At 34.5% G+C, this 23,991-nt stretch overlaps 1 protein-coding gene and 1 long non-coding RNA gene across 25 annotated transcripts in view; one reads left to right on the plus strand and one right to left on the minus strand.

The window, feature by feature from the left end:
- The window catches only part of Ikzf2 (IKAROS family zinc finger 2), a 155,261-nt gene extending 145,385 nt beyond the window's left edge, over positions 1 to 9,876 (plus strand). For all 24 annotated transcript variants that reach the window (XM_021263476.2, XM_021263494.2, XM_021263490.2 and 21 more), the window contains one exon: positions 1,674 to 9,876. In XM_021263476.2, the coding sequence (XP_021119135.1) occupies positions 1,674 to 2,398 (725 nt within the window). In that variant the 3' untranslated portion in view covers positions 2,399 to 9,876. The remainder of the gene's footprint in view (positions 1 to 1,673) is intronic.
- LOC147829361 (uncharacterized) overlaps positions 1 to 23,991 on the minus strand; it is a 137,376-nt gene that overhangs the window by 60,287 nt on the left and 53,098 nt on the right. The window lies entirely within an intron of this gene.

Consider the following 23,991-nt stretch of genomic DNA (forward strand, 5'->3'; position numbering starts at 1 on the left):
GTGTGAACACTCATGCCTGAACACCCAGGTTCTTTTTACGTTGCATCCCACACAGCGCATAAAGAAGAGTGCTATGGAAACACACACTCCTCCATGAAGAGGACTGTAGAAACACAGGAAGCGTACTCAGAACTATTTGATAAAAGAATTCTGGGATCTGACTACCCAGACTGTGATCTGTGCAATGTGCCATTAGACACATTCCTTTGGCCTTGCACACTCCTTAGTCCATGAGATACAAGGCCTATGACCTTCTAAACATGATGCCAAGTGTAAAAATCCCATTTGGCTGCTTTGTCTTTGGTTTAGCATAAAAAATGTTTTCCAGTTCTATTTTGACCCTTCTTTTACACAGTTTACCTACTTCTGAGTGATAGCATCCACTCCCATGCTTCAGAAGTTGCCTTATATCAACTGATGACTCTCATATCTACATCTGAAACCCAGATCTCTCTCCTAAGTTTGATACTATATCTAAGTGCTTTCTGGACATGACTGTTACTCATAGTGCTCTCCAAACTGAATTTATCATCTCTTCTATCTCACTGTCATCCACTAAGTTTCCCAGGCCAGAAAACTGGGCTTCATGCTCGTTTCTCATTCTCATTGTCTATTACTAGGTAAGAATCAAGCCTTAACCACTGTATTTTCTAAATTTTTCTCTATTCTAATGACTGTTCTCCATTTCTCCTGACCAATTCAGGTTACCATGAATGGTACGGCAACTTCCTAAATCTTGTTAAATGCATATCTAATCAGGCCACTTCTCTGTTTAACCGCTTTAATTCCTATTGCTCTCAGGATAGAATTCAATTCCTTTTGCAGTTGAATGAGCCATATGTTATCTGATTCATCAGTTTCCTCTGTGTCCATTCTCAGCCATGTTGAAATATAAGCAACTTATTTACAAGCCATGCCCTTTTGCCTCTGAGCCTTCCTGCCTGTAGTTCCACCTCCACATCTCTTTATTTGGCAGTGTTTACCATCACATTCTAATTCTTTTTTTTTGGTCCGGAGAACAAACTCAGGACCTTGTGCTTTCAAGGCAGGCAGTGGAAACACTGAGCTAAATCCCCGGCCCCATATTCTTATTTTTGATGCCACTTCCTTCAAGGAGTCTTCCTTTACTTGCCTAGTTTGAGATAAGCATTCCTATTTGACCCCATAACCCCCAGCAGGCTATATTACAAATGATCTTTAAATTGCTGCAGTTCCCCCTAAACTGTAAGGTCTTTGAGAATATGGATCAGATTTCTCTATCTTAACTTTGAAACTCTTGAATGGCAATATTTTAATCAGATGCCATGAAATAATTTCTCATTATTTTTATTTTCAATTATTTATTATTCCAGTCATTACCCTAATCTGTCTTTGGAGCAGTTCGAATTGAAATAATACCAAGTACCAGCAACATATTTTTCCAGAGTATAGTTTTGTGGATCCCCATTTCCTATTAACCAGTTAGGCTTGCAACCACAACAACGTATCAGGGAGTGTCTATGAGTCTCAGCAAAATTATAGAGCTCAAATACTTGACCTGAAGAATATGATATATACCACATAATATGGAACAATGGAAATGGTGTTAACTTTCTACCTTTTTATATTTTTAATCAAATCATAATTTTGTTGTAATTTCTTTCCTTTTTATTTTCTTGCCCTCTTTCTTTCAGGGGAAAAGCTCATGAGATTCAGCTACCCAGATATTCACTTTGATATGAACTTAACGTATGAGAAGGAGGCTGAGCTGATGCAGTCTCATATGATGGACCAAGCCATCAACAATGCAATCACCTACCTTGGAGCTGAGGCCCTTCACCCTCTGATGCAGCACCCGCCAAGCACAATCGCTGAGGTGGCCCCAGTCATAAGCTCAGCTTATTCTCAGGTCTATCATCCAAATAGGATAGAGAGACCCATCAGCAGGGAAACCTCTGATAGTCATGAAAACAACGTGGATGGCCCCATCTCTCTCATCAGACCAAAGAGTCGACCCCAGGAAAGAGAAGCCTCTCCCAGCAATAGCTGCCTGGATTCTACTGACTCAGAAAGCAGCCATGATGACCACCAGTCCTACCAAGGAAACCCTGCCTTAAATCTCAAGAGGAAACAAAGCCCAGCTTACATGAAGGAGGATGTCAAGGCCTTGGAGACCACCAAGGCTCCCAAGGGCTCTCTGAAAGACATCTATAAAGTTTTCAATGGAGAAGGAGAACAGATAAGGGCCTTCAAGTGTGAGCACTGCCGAGTCCTTTTCCTAGACCATGTCATGTACACCATTCACATGGGTTGCCATGGCTACCGGGACCCACTGGAATGCAACATCTGTGGCTATAGAAGCCAGGACCGTTACGAGTTTTCATCACACATTGTTCGAGGGGAGCACACATTCCACTAGGCCTTTTCATTCCAAAGGGGACCCCTATGAAGTAAAGAACTGCACATGAAGAAATACTGCACTTACAACCCCACCTTCCCTCAGATGTTGGCATACCTTTTTTTTTTTAATATTATTACTGTCAATTCTTATTTTGTGAACACAGTGTCATTTGCTCTACCTAATTACAATAAGGAAGAAACAGAAGCAGAAGAAGGGATGGGGATATTGTTTCCTGGTAACTTGGCTGGTTTATTTTGTGGGAATTTAAAACAGTTTATTTCTACCACACACAGATATAAAGCATATCATGCTTTGCAAAATCACTTGATTCATATAGATTCACCTAAAATATTCTAATTTGCCTCTGAAGTTCAGGATCATGATTGAAGGCAGAAAGGTTTAGTTTTTTCTGAGTAGGACTTTGCAATTTAAAATGGTATAAGTAATTTCACTCTTCAGAGAAGAAATTGCTCAAAATGTAAACCAATTTATTGTTCTTAAAGGTCATGGAACACAAAACACAATGTTATTTTCAGTGATAACTCCTAGGAAGAGTTGAGTTGTGGGTTCTATGTTTACTTCCCCTATGGAATTTATAATTCAGTATATTTTACACTGTACCATATAGCAAAACTTTTAAACTACAGGAAGTTAAGGACCACTACAATACATCTGAGGTCCTTGGATCTTATTTTTCTAAACGTAAGCACTGTTTTTCCATAGTTTTGATGACTGGCATTTTATAGACACCCTGGCAGCCTTACTTTTAACACCTTTAACAAATAGTATTTTTATGTAGTTTTCAAAATAACATATGGTCTAAGAGTGGATAACAGGCAGTCAGTAATTTCCAGAAGGGACTTCTACTTTTCATAAATTTGGGATTTTTTTTTATAATGTGATGGCAGCATAGTACACATATTTGTTTCTAAAAGTATGCTTATAATTGTCACTTTATCAGCATTTAATCAGTGTTAACCAGTCAGCAAAAAAATATAATTAGGTTAACAGTAGGGGGAAAACTCCACTTAGAAATCCCTTTTCTGGTATTTCTCTTTTCATTGGTTGTTTCAAGCTGTGACCACTCAGTGTTCTGTCCATAGTCCATTCCTCTTTTACTCTTGGAGTAGAAGGTCTTAAAGGTCTTTCTAGAAGCTACTTCTTTCACAGTATCCTCAGAGCAATTGCTAATTTCACCTGAATGTGGTAACTTGAATCTTGTAAGATAATTGAACTAGGGCTATTTATTCTAGTATTTCTTGAGTAGTATTTACTACCTTTGCTGCAAAGAAAAGGGAACTTCATTGTAACCTGTACCATAGACTACAGATCAAAGAAAGAAACAACAAAGTTTGCTCTTACCTTCTTGCAGTCTAAAATGTGACAGTAAGCAAAGGTGCTGCACATTTTTGTTTCAAAAAACATTCGACTCTGTAGATCCTTCTGAGAAATGAATTTCAGTATCTTAGCATGGAATTTGCCATCTTTTAATTCAAACATGACATATGTTTTCATATTTCATGTGTACATTTTAATTCCCTTCATGTGGTTGCTCTATTCTTTGCAGTCCAGTAACATTACAGGGGAAGAACCAAGTGATATTGATTATCAAGTCATTTTGGGGGGACACACTTCTAAGGCAGAAACTTGCTGCTTGTGTTTTGAAAAAACAGACCTGGCCATGACTGGATTATTTGATTACCATTTGTGAATACTGAAATTCTATTAAGTAGTAATCAATAACTGCTCTAAAAATCATTAAGTAGGATCTAAAGCTGTTTCTAGAGTGTGACATGAGAAGTGTCAAGATTAGAACACCAGATAGATAAGCAAGTCTGGCCCCAGTACTGCTCTTAACTCATTTTGGTAGTTTACCTTTTGCTTATTTAAGCAATTTCTAAGCACTACCACGGTTAGAACTAGGTAACAATGGTTATGAATCAGGTTTCTCTTACTAGTCCCTATCATGATTATTTTTGGAGAAATGTTCAAACTGTTTCTTTACATCTTTACAAGATAACGCACCAAAACAGAGATGTGTAAAATGTCTACTGTTGGTTTTTTTCCTGCATGCCTTAGTACATTATACACTCAGTTTATTCAAAGAGAAAGCATCTGTTTGAGACTTGCTCACCCCTACCTACTTATTCTAACCCCTCCCAAATTATAATCGAAATGACATTTCTTCTTTCCTTTTGGATGAGGTAAATAATTTTAAGCTCATGATCTTGTGTTTATGGAAACATTTGGATGCCAATCAATATAGTCATAATTTTGGCCGTGTGTGAATGTGCATGAATCCACTGGGATCATCAATGACTTTTCTTCCCACTCCAGTATATGAACAAATGATCATGTGTCGACTGACCTGGAATGAAACTGAGTTTAGGTGGACCTAAAGAGCTGTGTAGTTCTCCTATGAAGACAGTACTCATGCACTCTCCTTTTCTGATTTCATCTTGTTGAGCAACTTAGTTTACCGAAGCGAGTTAATAGACTGTGAGAGTATATTTGCTACAAGTGTATACTTGTGTTTTCTTGGCTTCATGGTGTGAGGAACAGAAAGACATGATGGGGCAAGGTGTATCAGGGACAAATGAGGACAAGGTCAATTCACATTTGTAGGTTAGAATTTTTGTGGATATAGTGATTTCTGAGAAGCTGGATGGCTATATTTGCATGCTTCTTCACAAGAGGAAGTATGCAAGGTGGTAGCTCCTATAAATAAGTATGAGGGTCAGGCACCAAATAAATCAAGTCTTACATAACAGTTGTATGCCCAGTTTATTTAGATGAGCTTTCACAGTGGAGAGAGTATTTGAGGGCCATAAAAATGGGTTATCCTCTGTAGTATCCAGTTTGGCAGAAATTCAGAAATTCATCACATAGCTTTGCCCTAATTTTGCCCAGTTTTTTATCTCCAGCTCTTTTTAGAGAAGTATGCTGCCTTTCTGTGATAATGAAGAATCCACCTTTAAAAAGCCATTCTAAATATGCATTTTTAAATAGTGAAAGTGTCCAGGCAGTACTCAGATTGGAAGCAAGAGATTTGAAGTGTGGAAACATTCCACCAAGAATTTTCAGGAGAGAAAAAAATGGGAGAATGAGAGCAGAGAGTTCAGATGTGGGACAAACGAGGAAGCGTATGTCCTGTGTACATACAGGAAGCTGTATGAGTCAGTGTGTGTGTACATGTGTAACACAAACTTTTAAAGAAAATTCACGAAAAAAAGCAAGTAGAGCTATCAAATGTGTTTCAGGAACAGAGATTTAAATTTATAGTTAATACCTAAGTAGTTAGGTTTACTTTACCACATTAAGAAATATTAGGGAAGTTACTAGTGTGTCGTTAAGACTGGTGGCAATTACTAAACTTCATTCTTGGCTCTTATCTATTTCCAGAACAAAATGAAACAATGACAATGAAAGATTTTAAGCCAGTGGATAAAAACTTAAAGAAATGCAAAATTCCTTTTTGAATAGGAAAGAAATAACAAAAAAAAATTCAGCAAACGTATTGGCAAAAAGAGAATATTTTCATGAGCTTTATTTATAGTTTTTGTATCTCAGCTGTACACCTCACAAGAGCATGAAGTCTTTATATTTTATAAATTTTTACCAAAATTTACCTTAGAGGAGGCATTCAGATGAAAATTATGTTTTAAATATTTTCCAAACCTTATTTTATTCTATCTCCAAAATGATTGATAGGGTAGAAAAAGAGCAGAAGAGGCTACAAAAATACAAACAAAACTTGCATCCCACTCAAGACAGAGCATAATTCTATAAGAGGTACCAGCTATGATATTTTTGATTGTTCATTTTTAAAAAGTGATTTTACATTTGTGGTTTTTCTGTTATAGTTTATATATTATTTAAATAAGTACTATTTGCATGATTATAGCAGAAAATTCTCCAGATCCAAAAGAAAAAGAGGGATGAAATTGAAGTTTGTATATACAAGTTATTTTAGAAATATTTTTATCCTCCAGTTTCTGCAAAATAATTAAAATATACAGTAACTGGACCCTTAAAATCTTGAATTTAATGTATTAAATCCTTATAAAAATGTGTTATATCGGTGCCTTTTTAAAATGCATTGAGAGTGTTGATTAGCTGTTTTAGCTCTACAACACTTTTATTGTGTATTTTTAAAAATCACTTCAAATTGAGTACTATATAACTCATCTTTGTGTTTTTAGGATAAAACTGCAAAAGCATTTTCTAATATAGAAACTTTCAGCTCAGCTGTTAAAGGAAATTTTGAAACCAGATTTTAATATCTCTTTGATAGTATTTCTGAATACCATTATAAGATTATGCAGGTAAAATACAAAGTAGAGCGAAATTTTAACTGTGAATTGGATTATGGTATGTGCTTTTGTTTTTAAGGAAGAGTGAGTCCTGTGTCACACAAGGATTTATTAGAATTTTTTGGATAATAATATACAGTATTGCTTTGGATTTCTATCCCCAGACTAGTGTTGTTCTAGTCTTGGAGCATCTATCTTCTAATCTGTTATTGTTTTATGGAACAATGTAAAAAAAAAAGCAGGTAATTAATTCTCCTTAAACAAAACTGAATAGTAACATCACATTGCTATTCTCCAAAGCATAATCTCAAATGGTTTTGTACCATGGCTGTGTATTACTTGTAATGGATGTGTTAGGATATGACACCTTTTTTAAAAAAATGAGCTGCTGGTTATATAAAGCAAATGTCATATGACCAAGAAGCTGTGATGTGCTAGTGTTTCTTTTTATCATAGTATATTCCTAGGCCAAATAATGACATCTTGAATATTTTTTACATTTATTGCAGAGACCTAAATTTTTGGAACTTCCCTAAGGTTTTTATGTAACATTCTGTTTCTAGCTTTTTAGTTTTGTTTTGCCGTACTGTAAGTTTGTGGATATTTTCACATGCACTCTTAGAAATAAGTTCACAGTTATATTTATGGGGTTTATCTCCCATAACATTGCGTTTGTACATTTTCTGTATAAATTTATTGTGAATTACCCTTTATCTCAGAATAGTACATCAATGACTAGTTTTCTAAGATGTCCTTTTTATTGTGAATAAAATATAAAATTTAGAGGCCCTGTGCTAAGTCACATAAAGTATAGCACATAACTTCACGTAGGTACAAATAAACCAGTTTGCAGTGAACCGGGCCTTCAGATTACCTCAAGTGACACAGTAAGAAACGCTTCTTGGGCAGGTGGAGGTTACCAAATCCCCTACTATGCACTTAGCAGGATTTCACTTAATTTACTGGAAATGGATTTTAAAAACAAAAACAAGTACACTGTAACAAGAGAAGGGATCTGATTTTGTTTTTGTCGTTTTGTTTTTTTTTTAAGTAGCTTCATTTCTGAAACTGTGATTTAAAAAATTTAACTGTCAAGCACTCTTGGATTTTGAACACAAATCGCTTGCCCTTAAGTGTAACCCCTTTCTGTAATCTCCCCATCACCTTTTCTTTCCTTTCTGTTCATCTCCCTTCCATCATCATATTTGAAAGTCTTTACCTCTCTTTCCTCCTTCCAGTTTGAGGATTAAGTAAGGCCAGTTCTTACTTCCAATTCATTGATCTCTTAAGTCTTAATTTTTGTTGCTGTATAATCTGCTGGCATATTTTTATACTCAAGTGTAGTTTTATATTAAAGAGAAAAGTGGTTGGACTGAAAATAGTATGCTGTATAATCCTTGTGTAACTTTCACTTTCAAATATTGGGTACCTAAAACATGACTCCAGCGATTGTTATGTTTGCCTTCCTTTTTTTGTTGAATTTCACATTGTTTGGCTTTCCTCTGAAAATGTAAATCACGAGAGTCTAGACAGATTTTTGTAAGTATTTAGAAAGATGTTAAAAACGTAAAATGAAGAGTCTTAACTTTTTCCCAATTGGGAGAAAAGTGCTTTAACATTACTATAATAATATTCCAGGTTTGGAGGGGGTCCTGGGCCCTGTAATTGCTCTTAATATTTGGACTTTTTAGACCATGTGTTATTTGCAATCTCAGAATGATTGCTCCTGCTTTTTAGTTTAAAAAGATTTTTTTTTTTTTTTATAAAAGTGCAATACTCCCCTTGAAGTCTTAAAAACTATGGTTATTTTTTTTCTTCTTTTCCAGGCTAGTCTTTCTTCTGTTAGTGACAAAACACACACCACGCATGCACACACACACACACCTCTCTTAGAAATCATAGCCTGTTAAAGGACACAATAAGCAAAGAGAAAAACATTTCACAATCAAAAGATTAGAAAGTGTAGAAAACACTGATCTGATCTCATGATTTTTATTTAAGCTAATTTCCATTGAAATTAGTTATCTTTTGCCTCTGAAATGTATCTTAAAGGTGAAATTCTGGCAGACTACATTTTCTTCTTAGACTTTTGCCTAATGCTCTAAGTTAAGAAACTAATATTTGATATTTTTATTTCATTTCTCTCAGTTTGGAAATGAATTTTAAAGTAAAAGCAAAGCACTTCAGTCAATTTTAAACATATTATCATCTATTGGAGATAAAAACTTTTAAATAGAGCAGCCTTGTTTTAATAACAAAATTAAGAAGTATTTTTCATATCATACATATTTATATGTAGTATGTTGGTTTTCTTTTTTATACCTATGTTGCTGTAGTAAAACTGCTGTAATGTAAATACATGTTTTGTTAAAAAAAAATAACATTTCTTTGGCATATCTGTGAAAGGCAGTTACTGCTTTGTACAGTATATGTCTTGGCCATTTAAAATATTTTTTCTTTAACAATACCAAAGGTGATTAGACTATTTTAAGGACTAATTGCTTGACAGTTTCTAGGATATTTTGAGTTTTAGAAGCAAAATGAAAAAAGGTCAAACCAATAAACCTCATTTTTTTCAAACTAATAATTTGAGGAGATAAAAACTATTGTTTAAAAAGGAAAAAATATATATAAATGTATGTAAAATTAAAATTCCAGACCTTGTATGTCAGGTTTGCTCAGTGTAATGTAGTTTTTTTTAAGGCTCAAATACCATACCTCAGAAAATGGGGTTTACTACGGAAATACTGAAACAGTCTTTGCAGGTTGGTGACAAGTCACTCTGCTATATACTGATTTGGAGACCTCTGCTAAACCATTTATAACTGCAGACTGAAATGTGGGACTTGTATTTTCTTTGTTTTTAATGCACACACATACATCCTCTGTGCATGTATGTGGGTACTGTGTATATGTGTATGCGTGTTGTACATGCATGTGTGAGTGTGTCTGTATGTGTGTACACAAAAGCTGCAGAAACTTTGTAATAACTTTGTGAAAAGGATTATATTATAAAGGTTTGTACTGTCTTGAGTGCACAGCTACTGGAATAAATTTAGGGAATCTCAGGAACAAGCATATAATTTGTCCAAGATTTATTTCTTCTCAGAAGTGTAAGTGCAGTTTTTAATTCTGTATATTATTTAATATTTTACCAATAAAATAAACTTCTGACAAAACAAAGTTTGCTATAAAACCTTTTCTGGTGAAAATTTTGTGTACAGCACACCTTCCAAATGTAGGAGACTGAACTGTGGACTAACTAGGCTTAAATTCTACTTGCCGTTGTGTATATGTCACACTTCCTGTCCCAGAGGTTGGATACATGTAATCTCAGCAATTTTAATCTCAGTCATTTCTCAGTCTTCATCACTATAGAGGCCACCAGAACAGAGAATATAGGATTCCATGGCTTGCTAAGGATGACATCTCTGCTCATCAGAGGGTTTTCATATAATTTTTTTTTTAACCTTTAAACAATCTAAGAGGTGTGGATGTCAAAGGTTTAACTCCTTTTTATAGAAGAGGTGAGAACCAAGGAAATAGAAGTGTGGCTTGCTCTACAGTACACAGTGAATTATACAAGTGGTCCATGTAGTGGACAACAATTACATTAGAAACCAGCATTTCTTAGAAATCAAACCAAGATAAAATTAAGGATTTAAGTCACAAACATTCAATCACATAGGAGAAATGGGGGAAACAGACATGATAAAGTGATTCAGACATCTATAATTCCATATAAAAATGGATAAAAGTCGGGGGAGATCCAAACATATGATCAGCCTGAGAAAAGTAAATGTTAGTGTGACTTTTTCTTCCTATCATTCCTATTTCTTTATAATCCCAGATTATGTAAATTATAAGAATTGAATTTTAAATTTAGTGGCCAGTTCCTCCTGATCTGCCCACTGTGTGAACACAAACCTCATTTTTCAAATTTTACAAATATAGTTTGTTTTGCCATGAGAGATATGTTCTATTATAGATATCTGCCAGGGATTTAGCTCAGTGGTTTCGCCGCCTGCAAGGACCTGAGTTCGATCTCCGGTAACAAATAAATAAATAAATATTATAGATATCTTCAGAACCAGAAATGCAAAAGGACACATATGATCCCAAACGTTTTATTTAGCTATCTGCTTATTTCCCATGCCAATTTAAAGTCTGCCACCACATTTAAGATAGCTATTAGTTTTTCTTTACTGATGCATATTTTCAGAATTTCATGGATATTTATCACAATCCCTAATAATTATCCTACATTTGAATGACACAAAGAATGGAAAATACTACAAATTCAATTGAAATTCTACTCTCTTGACTATACTGACCTAATTTTGGAAAAGGGATCAAAATGAAGAAAATAACAAAAAAAGAGGATGAATTTACCAAATTACTATAGTACTAAGTTTATGAAGCATCCCTATTTTTCTTCTGTTTGGCACAATACCTAATGGATGTATTGTCATGAACTACTGTAATGGACAAGTGGAGAAAATGATAGATTCAGACATCCCTAATTCCATATAAAAATGGGTAAAAGTAGGGGAGATTCAAAGATATGCTCATTCTCAGAAAAATAAACGTTAGCCTTTTCTCCCTATCATTCCTACTGCTTTATAATCCCAGATTATTATATGTCTCACATCAGACCAACAGCTTCTAACTTGAAATGTGTCAAGCAAGACAAGTCCCTCGCAACAATATAAACAGATACTGCCCATATTGGTGTTGAGTTGTTTGTTGCAGAAGCCATTAGAAGAGCTATATGAACCTCATCAGACTAATGGGAACGCCTGTGAAGAAGCAATGTTACAGGAAAGACCAAAGGGAAAAAGCAAGCAAAATAAAGGTGTTTGTGCGGAGCTCCACTGTGCCTTAGGTAAGCCTGTAACTAAAAAAGGAGGAGTCATCTTGTGTTATTTTAATAAAGCTGAGATCAGAATCAACTGGAGGTACCTGGAGTGCTTAGTAAAACCCCTTCATTTGGAAGTAGAAGAATTTAAGAAAGAGGGAATAGCCAGAGTTCAGATATCAGTGCTCTGGGCCAAGTGTTGGTTCTGGTTTGGTGTACATAAAAGTTGAAGACTGACCAAGGGTAAAACTTATAAGTGGTAGGGATGGGGTGACCAGGGCATTTAGCTGTTAGAGTGGTGAAAGTGGATACATGGAATATCCCAGTCCAAGAAATGAAGAGTCCGTCATCTTTTCTTTTTTCCTCTTTTCCACTTTTTCCTTTTTTCCCTGATTTTTCTCATTATATCATGTAATTCCTTTATATTTCCTTTCATCTCCTTTCTCTCCACCCTCCTCATCCTTGCTTCCCTGCACCAACCATTTTGCTTTCTCCTCCCTTCTCTACATCACCTGTTTTACTATTTGCTGCTATGTGATCTTGATTCTGTTTTAATTCTGCTTAAAACAGTCTTTCAGTATGAGTAATTTAATGCAAGCAGAATGTGTGAATTTTCATCATGTCCTTTTTTACAATAATGTGTGCAATTACCAACTGACTTTATCTAATTCTCAAAATACTCATGGAAATTTTAGAATATCTTAATTTTATTGGCAAGTAAACATGTTCTAGTTGATTGTGATTTTTTTTCGCAAACACTCAAAATCAATGACAAAGCTAAGACTAGGCTCTAGTTTCAGATATACTTAGTCTGGCATTTATCTAAACCACTTTATTCAGCATTTGACTGATAAACCTCACTAATATTACACAAATATTACAATGTAATGGATATAAATATATCCATATTTGGATACAAATATTACAATGTAATGGATATAAGAAAATCCAGCAGACACACTTTAATGTTTTGCTCATTCTAATTTTCTTTTTCTTTTTTATTCTAATTTTCAAACAGAACGATCTTGAACTCACTGATAGAGTTGAGAAATACAGTAGTAATAAGTAGCAGGACAAAAAAAATCTGAAAATAAAATTTTGCTGCCAAAATTTTTGAAAATGAACAAATCATAAATTGATCTTCTAAATTCTAATTTTTATACTTACATAAGCATAGGATTTTGATTATTTATAAAATTTCCTTCACAGTGACAGAATTTTTTACTCTTATGTAAGTTACTCTATCCATATCCCCTGGCTCTTTTTCCTTAATTCTTTCATTGCAAAATGTAATTTCCAGTGCTTATACTTTGTTTTCTGACTTTTCGCCACTAAAAACCTTGAGATGACTCATCATCAGTATATGAATTTATGAGTACTGGAGTCTCTGATCATTATATCCAAGTGTTTTCAATGATATAATTGTCATTTTATGTCTTCCACATTTAATAAGCAAACTGCCATTGGGTTTATTCTTCAAAGGTTCTAAAACCTTTCTACAAATTTATCTCTTTACACTTAATTTTATAGCATAAAGCAAATACCAAGATTTGCCCCACCCCTAACTCATTGTGGAGTGATAGAATTACCAAAAAATTTGACCTTATGTTGTCTACCCTTAGGAATGAGATGTCTACTAGCACTTGAAATTTCTTGGCTTTCATCTGAAAATTTCTCCAGTCTTCAGGAATGGTTGCTGTAGCTACACTTACTGTCTTGTTCTTGTCTTCCACAATGTAAGTAATTTTTTTTTTTGCCTCTAAACAGTCTATTCTTTGTCCTTCTACCCCACCCCACCTCCCTTTCACTGTTTGTTTATTTATTTATATCAGATTGTACCTTGCATACCTATTACTATCAAAGCAGGGCAGGCTGGGGGGCAGGGGACAGACAACAAATGACTCAATTTTTTCCAGACTGTCAGCCAAATCATTTTTTACTCACCTAACAAATGATAGTTTGGCTATACCATAGCACTGATACATTTTCCAAGCTACAAGTGTAAGCCCAGTGCTTTCCTCTTTAATGTTTTGACAAGTCTGATTATAGCTAAGAAAGTGATCACTTAATCACATAACAAGCGTGAAAGAAATTCTGCTGTAGGCATTGGTAAAGAGAGCAGTTTATTTGCATAGAAGAATTTAAGTAGCTTTCCTGGATCTTTAAGATAGAAAGTAGAACACTGACTAATTCTCTTGAAATAAAAATGAACTCTATAGAAATATATCTATTAATGCTCCTTATCTTTAGCTGAAATTCTAACATTTGCACACAATATCATCAACAAACTATATTATACTAAAAAAAAAATAGCATCTATCTTTATTATAAAAATGTTTTGGGGGGTTTTTTTGGTACCAGGATCTAACTTGGGACCTTGCATTTGCAAGGCAGGTGGCAGAACCACTGAGTTAAATCCCCGGCCTGATATAAAAATATATTTCTGACTTTGTAAAAGTTAAACATTTTGAAAGACTATCATGATTAATATGATAGTCTCACCCTTCAGTAAATGCTTATTTGTGTTCATATTTTGGACTATTCAAAAATTATTTATCTTGGTTCATAGTCTTTATAGAAAACATTTGAGTTTAATATGATGTGCTGATTTAGAGGCTATATAGAAATTTACTAACGTATCAACATAGATTATCTTAATGACATGATTTCTTTTTTCTGTTTTTAAATGAGCAATTTGTCATATATTAGGATACCGTACATGCATGGATTAGTTATATTATGTCCTTGTATCTTACTCATAGAAAACATGGCAATAGCCCAGCTCAAAATAAAAGCACTCAACCACCAGAAATGAACAAAAGAATGAAAGATACATGTTTTTCTTTCTATGATCATGTGGTTCATATTAATATCAGGTCTTATCAGACACATTTCCATAGTGTATATAACCCAAGTACATTTATTAGTCACAACTAGAAGATTATAAGGAGCTTTTGGTAACACTAGTGTTTGTGGTAGTTTGACACATTCAAGCACCACACTCAGCGTTGGCAGTCCATTAGCTGCTACTGGACAATGAATGTCACTCACAATAATACACCAGCACAGGGTATATTTTAAATCTATAGACTCTCTAGTTTCTGTTTATCTGCTGTTTGTTCTTTGGAGGCTGGGCTATAAATAACCTTTGTATTTCTAAGAAGCAAAGCCTTTTTCTACTTTTCTTATTTTTAAGACTTGAGTTATAAAACAATGTACACATTTAAAAACCTACATTCAACCTCACTTTGATTTTCACCTAAATTTAAGATGAAAACAATAATATCCTTTAAAGAGGTGAACTTTTTGCTTTTTTTCTTCTGAACAAATTACTTAGTAAATAGTTTTAAAGGAATAAAAAATGAGTAATGTGCAACATATTTACATTTTCATCCCAGGATTTTGACCCTGTGAACGTTATTTATCCTGGGATTTTAGGAAAGGTCATTTTGTGTATTTGAAGAAATTTAAACTAAAGATTAAAGAATTAGCCTGTAGGATGAGAATTCTTGGAAAGTTGAGAACATCAAAATTGTCCCTTTTCTTTTCACACTATCTCTTCCTTTCTGCATGATTGGTTCCTATTCTAGTTCCACTAGAAAAAAACATCTAAAATGTACTTACTGTATGGGAGCCAAGTAGCTAAGTATTGTAGGGGTTAAGTTATTTATTCAGTACCCTTCAATGTGCCAGTCTAGGTGCTTCAGACATAATACTGAACAAGACATTCCTGGATTCAAAGAAACTAGAAATCTCACAGTGAGGAAGCAAAGAAGCATAAAACATGATAGTTGTTACTATAAATGTAAAAGTAATATGCTATGAATACAAATGAAAAGAGAACCTAATTTTGCCTTGGAGTAAGAAAATGTATCTTGGTCAAAGTGACACATATGCTGAGTCTAAAAGATAGATGAAAGTTTGGCTACATGGGAAAAGAAAGGGGGAAAACAGAAACCAAAGGGGAAACATCCACAATGTCCTGGAGAGGGGAGAAGGGAGACCCAGGGAGAGAACACAGGTGAATCAGAGAAAGAATGCAGAAACAGAGAGTCCCTAGGAATGATTACATTTAGGGAATTGAGTGTTCCATGCAGCTTGAGAATAGGATAAGGACAAAGACAATAAGAAACGAAATTGAAGAGAGAAGCTGAGTCAGAGATTACAGCTAAAGAATTTGAATTTATACTGATGCAATAAAAGACCAATGAAGTTTCTATTGGGGAGTGATATGATTAGATTTGAAAGATTGCTTGAGTTTCCATGTGAGATCAGTTTGGAGGGGACACCAGACTGGAAGTCAAAGCTGCTGCAGTAAATTCTGGAAGAGATAATGTTGACTTGCACTATGGGAGTGGTGTGGAAATGGAAAGACATGATTAGATCCTGAAGATATTTAAGAGGTAGAATGTGTCGGACTGGTTTGTGCTGGATTGCATGTAGGCAGTGAGGAAATGGGGCTAAGAATTATACCCTGGTTTCTGAATGGGAAGGTTAGGCAGATGGTATTGCTGTTTACTGCCATCAAAAACAGAAGAAAGAAGAGTTAAGGGGAGCAATGAAGATGAACTTGTTGAACATGTTGAGTGTGAAATGCCAGTGTGACATCCAAGTGGAAATGTAGAGTAGAAATTGGAGATTAATATCAGAAGAGAGATCTGCCTTCAGTGATGTGTGTTTCTGTATAAGTAATATAGTAATGAAAGCCACAATATGATGAGATTGTCTAGGAAGGGTGTATAGTACAAAGGGAAAAGGTTGAAATCAAGTTCATGCAGTTTAAATATAAGAAGAGCTTTATTAAAGAATGTATAATACAACAAAAGGAATAAAGCTTTGTAAGAAATGACTATAAAGAAAAATCATCACCAACAGTCAAAATAGAGGTACAGATTCCCTGGAACCTCAGAGTAGCAGAGGGTTTCTGTGGCAGGAACAGCCTCATAAAGTGTATGAGAGGGATTTTGAAATGTTGAGAAGTTTTCATAAAGACAGAAAGTTAGGTTGAAATCATGTTACAAAGGAATGTTTAAGTGAAATGTAACTCAGTTTCCCATTTCCTTGAATTTGAATGTGTTTGCAAAAGAAATGAAGAGCAGAATCAGAGCACCAAAGCCCCCACAAATACAGGGCACAATATGTACCCTTCAGCAGAGGCCCAGAGAGTCTGGTCACATGTAACTCTTCTGTCATAAATGTTTGGGCAGTTTCTTATTTTTCTTTGTAGATCATAGGGTAGACTAGTATTTAACATTATTCTCTGTATGTGTGGCATATGCAATGTAAAATGTGGGTGTGTGTTTCTACTTATTTCAGTGAGTCACGTATGGCTATCTTGTTTTGAGCTGGAGGTTATGGAAAACCACCTCGATTTACAGAGATGGAAACTGAGGCCCTCATCATGAGGCTTTTGGTGATTATTTATAGAAGCCTTTTTTCTTTACAATTTGCTGACCATATGACTGAAGATTGGACTTTCATCATAGTCAGATGGTGCTTGAGGTCATACTAAGAAGCAGAATGTACATAGAGAGAATGAGCCTGATTCCTCACAAACTTTTAAACAATCTCGTTTACTTACATAGGCATCTCTGAGGCCACTTTTTAACCATAATCTAATACTGATATTCCGAAAACCTAATGCTTTGTGGTAAAATTAACTAAGTTTTCCTATTTATTATCATATAAATCTCCAGTTACCCATTCACATGTAAATTAACTGGATATATAAATATATAATGCTCAAGTCAGTCTTTATTATTTTCACAGCCTGAAAAGGAGGACATCTTGCAAATATTAAAGAATCATTTAAGATCAAATTATAATATATATAGACATTACTTAAAATCTATAATCTTTCCAACACAAATGAAATAATATATAATCCAAAGAAAGCATAAAATATTTTAAATTTATATGTAAGAATTAAAGTTCATTATAGATGACTTTTCACATGAGAAATAGGTTATGACAAGACCCTTAAATAAAATTGAATCCACTCATGAGTTGGTGATTGTCATCATCTATATCTATACTATGCAGTAGAAATGTAACATGTACCACAAATACAAGCTACACATGCAATTAAAAATGTTATAATTACCATGTTAAAAATATATTACCATGTTAAAAATATTTAAAAGTGAAATTAATTTTCATATATTTATTCCAGTGTATCTAAAATATCATTTCAGCTATAAGGATATAAAAATTATTAGATATTTTACCTTATTTTTCATACTGTCTTTGAAATACAGCATGTATTTCATATTGATGGTGCATCTCAATTTTAGCTACATTTCAAGTGCCCATTAGCAGATATATGGTCAATAAAACTAAAAAAAATACATATTCCTGGGTTATAGTAATGACACCACTATCTACTGAGTTCTTAATTGTGTGGCAATCCCTATGGTGACTTCCATAGCTTTTTTTTTAATTTCAAAACAATCCTGTAATATAGATGTCATTGTCGATCCCATTTTCATACTGCAAACATGTACAAGGGAAAAAAAGAAGGGGGTCAAGAGACACATAGAGGAGGAAAAAGGATAGGGAAGGGGGATTTAAAAACGAATTAAGATGTGTTACGTACATGCACCACCTTCTCACAAGGAATGAAAACATGTACTACCCACATGGAGAAATCAACTGAAATTTTAAAAAAAGGATTTTGTGGCTTGCCTAAAGCTACAGAGATTCAAATATAAAGGTATACAAGTGCATTGAAATGAGATTTATAATTACTTTACGTTCTTATATTTATAGTTTTCTGTAAAGATAACCAGTTTCATTTTGTGGGAAAGCAAATTTGTGACAAAGTGATTGAAGTAATTTGACAATTAGAAAACAGACATTACTGCCTCATCTCACCTGTGGAATAAGATAGTTTATATATAGTAAATGAGATGATGTTAGGAATAATGATGCTGAAGGAAGATATAGGCCTTATTGCTTTACTAAACAAAACAAAATTTAAAAATGAGAAGAGGTAAGAAGGATAATAGTATATCTTGGATGTGTTTTAATAATGAAATGATATGAAAGAATTAATTTGTGTTGCTGAGCCTCTGTTTCACTAAATGGTATTATACTATCTTAAGAGCTAAGAGATTTAGTATACAATATGGTGTCTTGAGAACCAAGTTGAATGTTAGCAAGTCTGATTTGGGAGAAATCAAAGATGAACATGAGGGTCAAGGGTGTGAAGTTGGGAGATCCAGGAAAATCATTAATAAAAAAGTTCTATTTTTCTTCTAATGGTTCTATGGAATTTCTCTACTGCTCGCTGTAACATTGCAGCAGTTCTTCTCGGTCAGCAACAATGAAATTGGGCTATTTTTTATTTGTATCTATTTTACTGTCCTTTTAGGCTGCAAATTAAACCCCTTTTTTCAAACACCAAACTATATTCTTTCTACCATTCAAGACACAACTTAGAATCGATCTCTTCCAGGAAGTCTTCCCAAACCACATTTGGGAAATCCAGTATCCTCTACGGGAGTAACAGTAGCATGGATAATTTACACAAATGCTCTCAGTCCATGGGTTAAGTAATGCCATAGGGTAAATCTATAACCAGCGGTATGGTTTTCTTTCTAACCTCTCTTCCACCTCAACCTCCACATGACTCTGCTTTAGACCACAAAATCTGCTTAATTGTTTAGGTTTGTATCCTGTTTCCTAAGCATTCTTCCCCTGCCCCTCTTGCTTGCTGTTTACCTATGAGTCTATAAAAAGGAAATCAAGCAAAGAAAATATTAATATTCTCAAGCAGCTGGCAAGCAAAATGAATTGATTGAGACCAGGAAGTGCTTTACTTCCATTCCTAGAAGAGGTTTTATTTTACCAGCTGATTGAAAGAGATATAGTATGTAGTTGAAATCAGCATGCGCTTTGAAGTCCACAGGCCAAGGAAACTCCAAGAATTATTTGCTTTATGATTGCTTATATTATTTAATCTCTCTGGCATCAGTTTCCTCACCTAAAGGGATGGCAGGAATACTTACAAGGCAGAGATATTTTATGTATTTGTTTATCAGTTTGGTAGGCAGGAAAAAGCATGTGTCATTTATATATTAAACACAAAATATAAAAACAATTTCTTGTCTTCAAGAAATATACAACAGATTAAAGGCAAAGAGAAAAATGTTAGTACAAGTATTTTAAAATGCTATGTGAGGAGTAAATATAGGGTACAGTGGAGGCAGAAAAAGAGGGGTTTACTTTGAAGGATAGGGAAATCATTCCAGAAAGGTTGTACTAAGTAAGCTGTTGTCACTTGAGCTATAGTGGAAAAAGGACAAAGTATGGCAGGTAGGCATTCTAGTTATTTATTAATGTATTCATTCACTTATTTCTTCTTTTCTAAGACATGCATGTTTCCCTTCTCTCACAGTGCCTACAGTCAATATGGAAGAGAGACAACTATGTTAACAGAAGTGCTTTTTAACAGATTCCACTTGACTTGGCAAATTAACCAATACTATCAATTTCCTCTAAACAAACTGATTAATATTCAGGATTTAGTGGAAGGTCACAGCCAGTAGGCTACGCTCCAGTAAGCCTACACACTTCTCTCATTGGTTCAATTACATGCCTGCCAAGAATTAACTGTGTTTATTCCTAAACTTTTTATACCAGTTGACTATTGTAACCGTGTGATATAATTAAACATTGCTTACAGTATTCAGTGAAATACAGTGTAAAATGAAACAGTTGTTTCTCCTGAAAGTTTAGTTGACTACTTTGGCTCAATAAAGGACTATTGCTAAAACTTTTCTATGAAATTGTCAAATTAGGTGGAGAGGAGACAATGGGAAAGACAAAAACTTGTACATTCAGACTGGTTTGCAATGTTTAAGTTTATTCACTCTACTTTAAAGAAAATGAAACTAGAAATTACATATGGTGCATTATGATAAAAGACTTTAGAGATTATCAGTCATTGGACCAATGTGCAAATTAAAAGCCATTACTCTACATCAGAAAATTGTTTAATGACAGTCCAATTAAACATTAGGCTAAAATAAACATTCAAAGAATGTAGCTATTTTATGGTTCTTGGATTTGAATCTAATTACTAGCAATCATATGGGATATGAGAACTTCTAGTTAAGAAATGTGAAGTATGATAAATGTAGAAAACATTGCAACCTTAAAATCTGGGACAACTTGGTCAATCCTAAAGAATAAGAACTTTCAAGTAGGAGTGAACTAGGCAAAGGGAGGGAGTAGGAGAAGGAGAGCATTTGATGCAGACAAAACAGGGACAAAAAGGACATGAGGAGCTGAAGAACATTCAGAGGAGCTGGATCATATGGTGTGAGCATCCACATGGCGAGTCATCTGGGGCCATCCCTGGAGGCCAGACTCTGATCTTGGAAAGTCTCATGAATCATAGTAGGTTGTTGAGCTTTGTCTTAAAGGATTTTTAATTAGGGGCCATATTATAAGATTTGAAGTAATATACTAAGTGTGGCGAAGGGTGAGCTGACAAGGAACAAAATTGGAAGCCGGAAACTATTCTAGGTAAGAGATGTTGGCTGTATGCGCTAAGGTCATAGTAACAGAAATTGAGATAGGATGGATTTTAGAGATATTTGTGAGGACTTTAGAAACAACAAGTATAATAAACAAGATATCGCTGCAATTGAAATGTAGGGCTCAAAAATAGTGGCAAAGATCAAACATGTTTCCTAGTTACTGGCTTAAGAAAAGGTGGGTGGTGCTATTGGTACAAATATGCATCTTTAATGAAAAAGAGACTAGTTTGAAAATATGGGGAGAATAATGAATGCTCACCTGGAAACACTGTGCTTATGTCACGAGATTGGTAAGCTGCAAAGGCCTATGAGTGATTGTGAATATAGGGTTCAAAAAAGAAAAAAGGCATAGAAATAGAAGATTGTTTGATATGTGTACATATAAAGTAATTGAAGCCATAAAGAGTAGAGCAGATCTCCCAAAGAGAATTTGGACTATAAAGAGAAGAACAGAGAAGAAAGAAAACTACTTAGGAAAAAGTCCTGGGGCCAGAATATTGGAGTGCGGGGAGAAAGGAAACAAAGCCAAAAATGAGATTAATAAAGGAGCAGTCAAAGAATTAGAAGAAGGGGAATGCTTGAAATATCCACTGCTGCTGAATAAAATGTTCCCAGTGGATTTTCCAGTACAAAGCTTGTAAGTATAGAGGGTTAAGATCATCTTCAGGGGAGAATCTGAAGCCTAAGGCACTAGAGACTAAAGACCATGGTGACATGAGGAATGACGAAGGGGGAGAGATGGAGATGACATGCGCTGTGGTTGTGCTCTTTCGAGAGTCACATGGAAGGTGAAGTCTGGAAACAGGACAGCCTGTAAAAGCTGAAGAGGCCAGACTTGCAAGGCCTTATGTTCCAAGCTAGAGGGAATTAAATTTTGTCCCATAGAAAATGCAAGGCACCACTATGTGCAAAATAGAAACTAATCTATAAAAGAGCTCACTTTGACAATAGTGGAGGATGGAATTACCATGTGTGAGAAAATTAATAAATGGAACTAATTAATGGAGTTACTCAACCATAGTGTGATGGCACACGGGTATGTTGCAAGCACTTTGCTACTAAACATGCAGTACCCAAATTTGCACAAGACTAAGAAAGCTGGAGAACATTCTGGTTTACCTCTTTTAATGTCACACTCCTTTTATTTCAGCATATCTTCCAGTAGAAAGGAAAGAAGGAGGTGGAATTATAGCCTAGAGTTGTACTTAGCATGGAGCATTGAGTTAGAGAAAATTGCAACCACTGAAGCGGTAATGACAAAATCCTAGTTAGGCACTATTAGCAGGGATGGCAAAGAGAGAAAGGACTTTGAAGTTCAGAGTAGAAACAATTGGATTCAAAATTGATAGGACATGAGAAGTGAGATATCATTCCCAAAATATTAATATTCTTTGCAGAATGCTTTTGGTATGTCAAACACTTCAAAAACAAACATAAGCCCATTTCTTCTTTTAACAGCCTTGCAAGGTAGATATTTTTATCTCCATTTTACAAATAAAACTAGCATTTTAAGAGTTTAAAAACTTTCCTAAATTCATCCAGATTTTAAGTCAAATAGCTAAAGTTCAAATTCAGATTTACCAGATTCAAATTCAATGCTATTCATCATTTCCCAAATCTAAGATGACTCACATTAGATATTTCCTTGTATGATGGTAACATCAAAATCAGACTGTAAATAGAAGATGAAGATCAAATTTCAGGGGGAATGGTAAGTTCAATTTTAAACACATTTTGTTTTTAAAGCCTGGAAAATATACCTGGTGAAGAGGTCTAACAGACAGGTAAATATGTAAGACTAGAATTTAGCAGAAATGTCTGGGAGGTCTTAGAATTTAGATTGTGGTTAAAGTCATGGGAATGGATGAGATTTCTCAGGGAGACTACAATATGAGAAGAGAATCAAATGGAGAGCTAAGAAACACCAAAATTAAAAAGGAGGTTAGAGTAAAAATATCAGTAAGGGAGACATGGAAGGAATGTACAAGTTAGAGGGAAGCAGCAGAGGGTGAGCAGAAGTTACAAGAAGAGGGAGTAATAAAGTCTCATCAACTGCTGTGGACTGAACAAGGAAGCCCAGTGCTGAGAAAAACCCAACTGATTAAGAAAATTGTGAATGCGAAATTTTAATCATAATATCCTAAATTTTCTGTGGTCTGAGAATAGTATAAGGTGTGTAGGAAAGAGAAGTATAAATCTTTTGAAAGGCAATTGCTGGTGCCTTTATAAGGCCAGCATTGATATTCTAGGAATTTTTCTAAGGAAGAAATTTGCATGTGAGTGGCAGCATTGTTATGATAGCAACCATGCAAAGGTAACCAGGAGCACCTACTCTAAAGCTGAAGAGCCTGACTTGGAATCTCAGTTCCATCACTACCTAGCTCTGTGAACTTGGGCAAGTTATTCAACATTTCTGTTCCTCAGTTTCTTTATTTGTAAATTAGAGATGGTAAAATGATTATTATTGTTAATAAAGTTGTTTCCGGCTACTTTTCACAATAAATAAGAGAATATTATAAATTGTTCACATAGTGCATACCACATAGCAAGAGCGAACTGTTTAATACAGATTAAAGTAATTGTTAAATACACATGAAAGTAATCAAAATAATAAATAAGATTGATTAAAAGAACTTAAATATTCATGTATTGTGAAAAGTCATGTAGTTAACTATTTAACAATTTGGAAAGATTAATGGTTTAAATTAGAAAAGTTATAAGCCATATCAATAGAATGAAATATGTCTGTAGGTTTTGGATGTACTTGACAATTTTTAGAAAAATACCACAGTATTTATATCTAGATGGTTGGATTATGGTTTATTTTACTCTTAGTTTTTACAAATTTCTAAATTATGTACATTGAAACCTTTATTTTTATAAGAAAAAACATTG

Source organism: Heterocephalus glaber, unplaced genomic scaffold (assembly GCF_053883595.1).
Source record: "Heterocephalus glaber isolate CG9 unplaced genomic scaffold, H.glaber_assembly_v1.0 deba00000621, whole genome shotgun sequence".
Lineage (NCBI taxonomy): Eukaryota > Metazoa > Chordata > Mammalia > Rodentia > Bathyergidae > Heterocephalus > Heterocephalus glaber.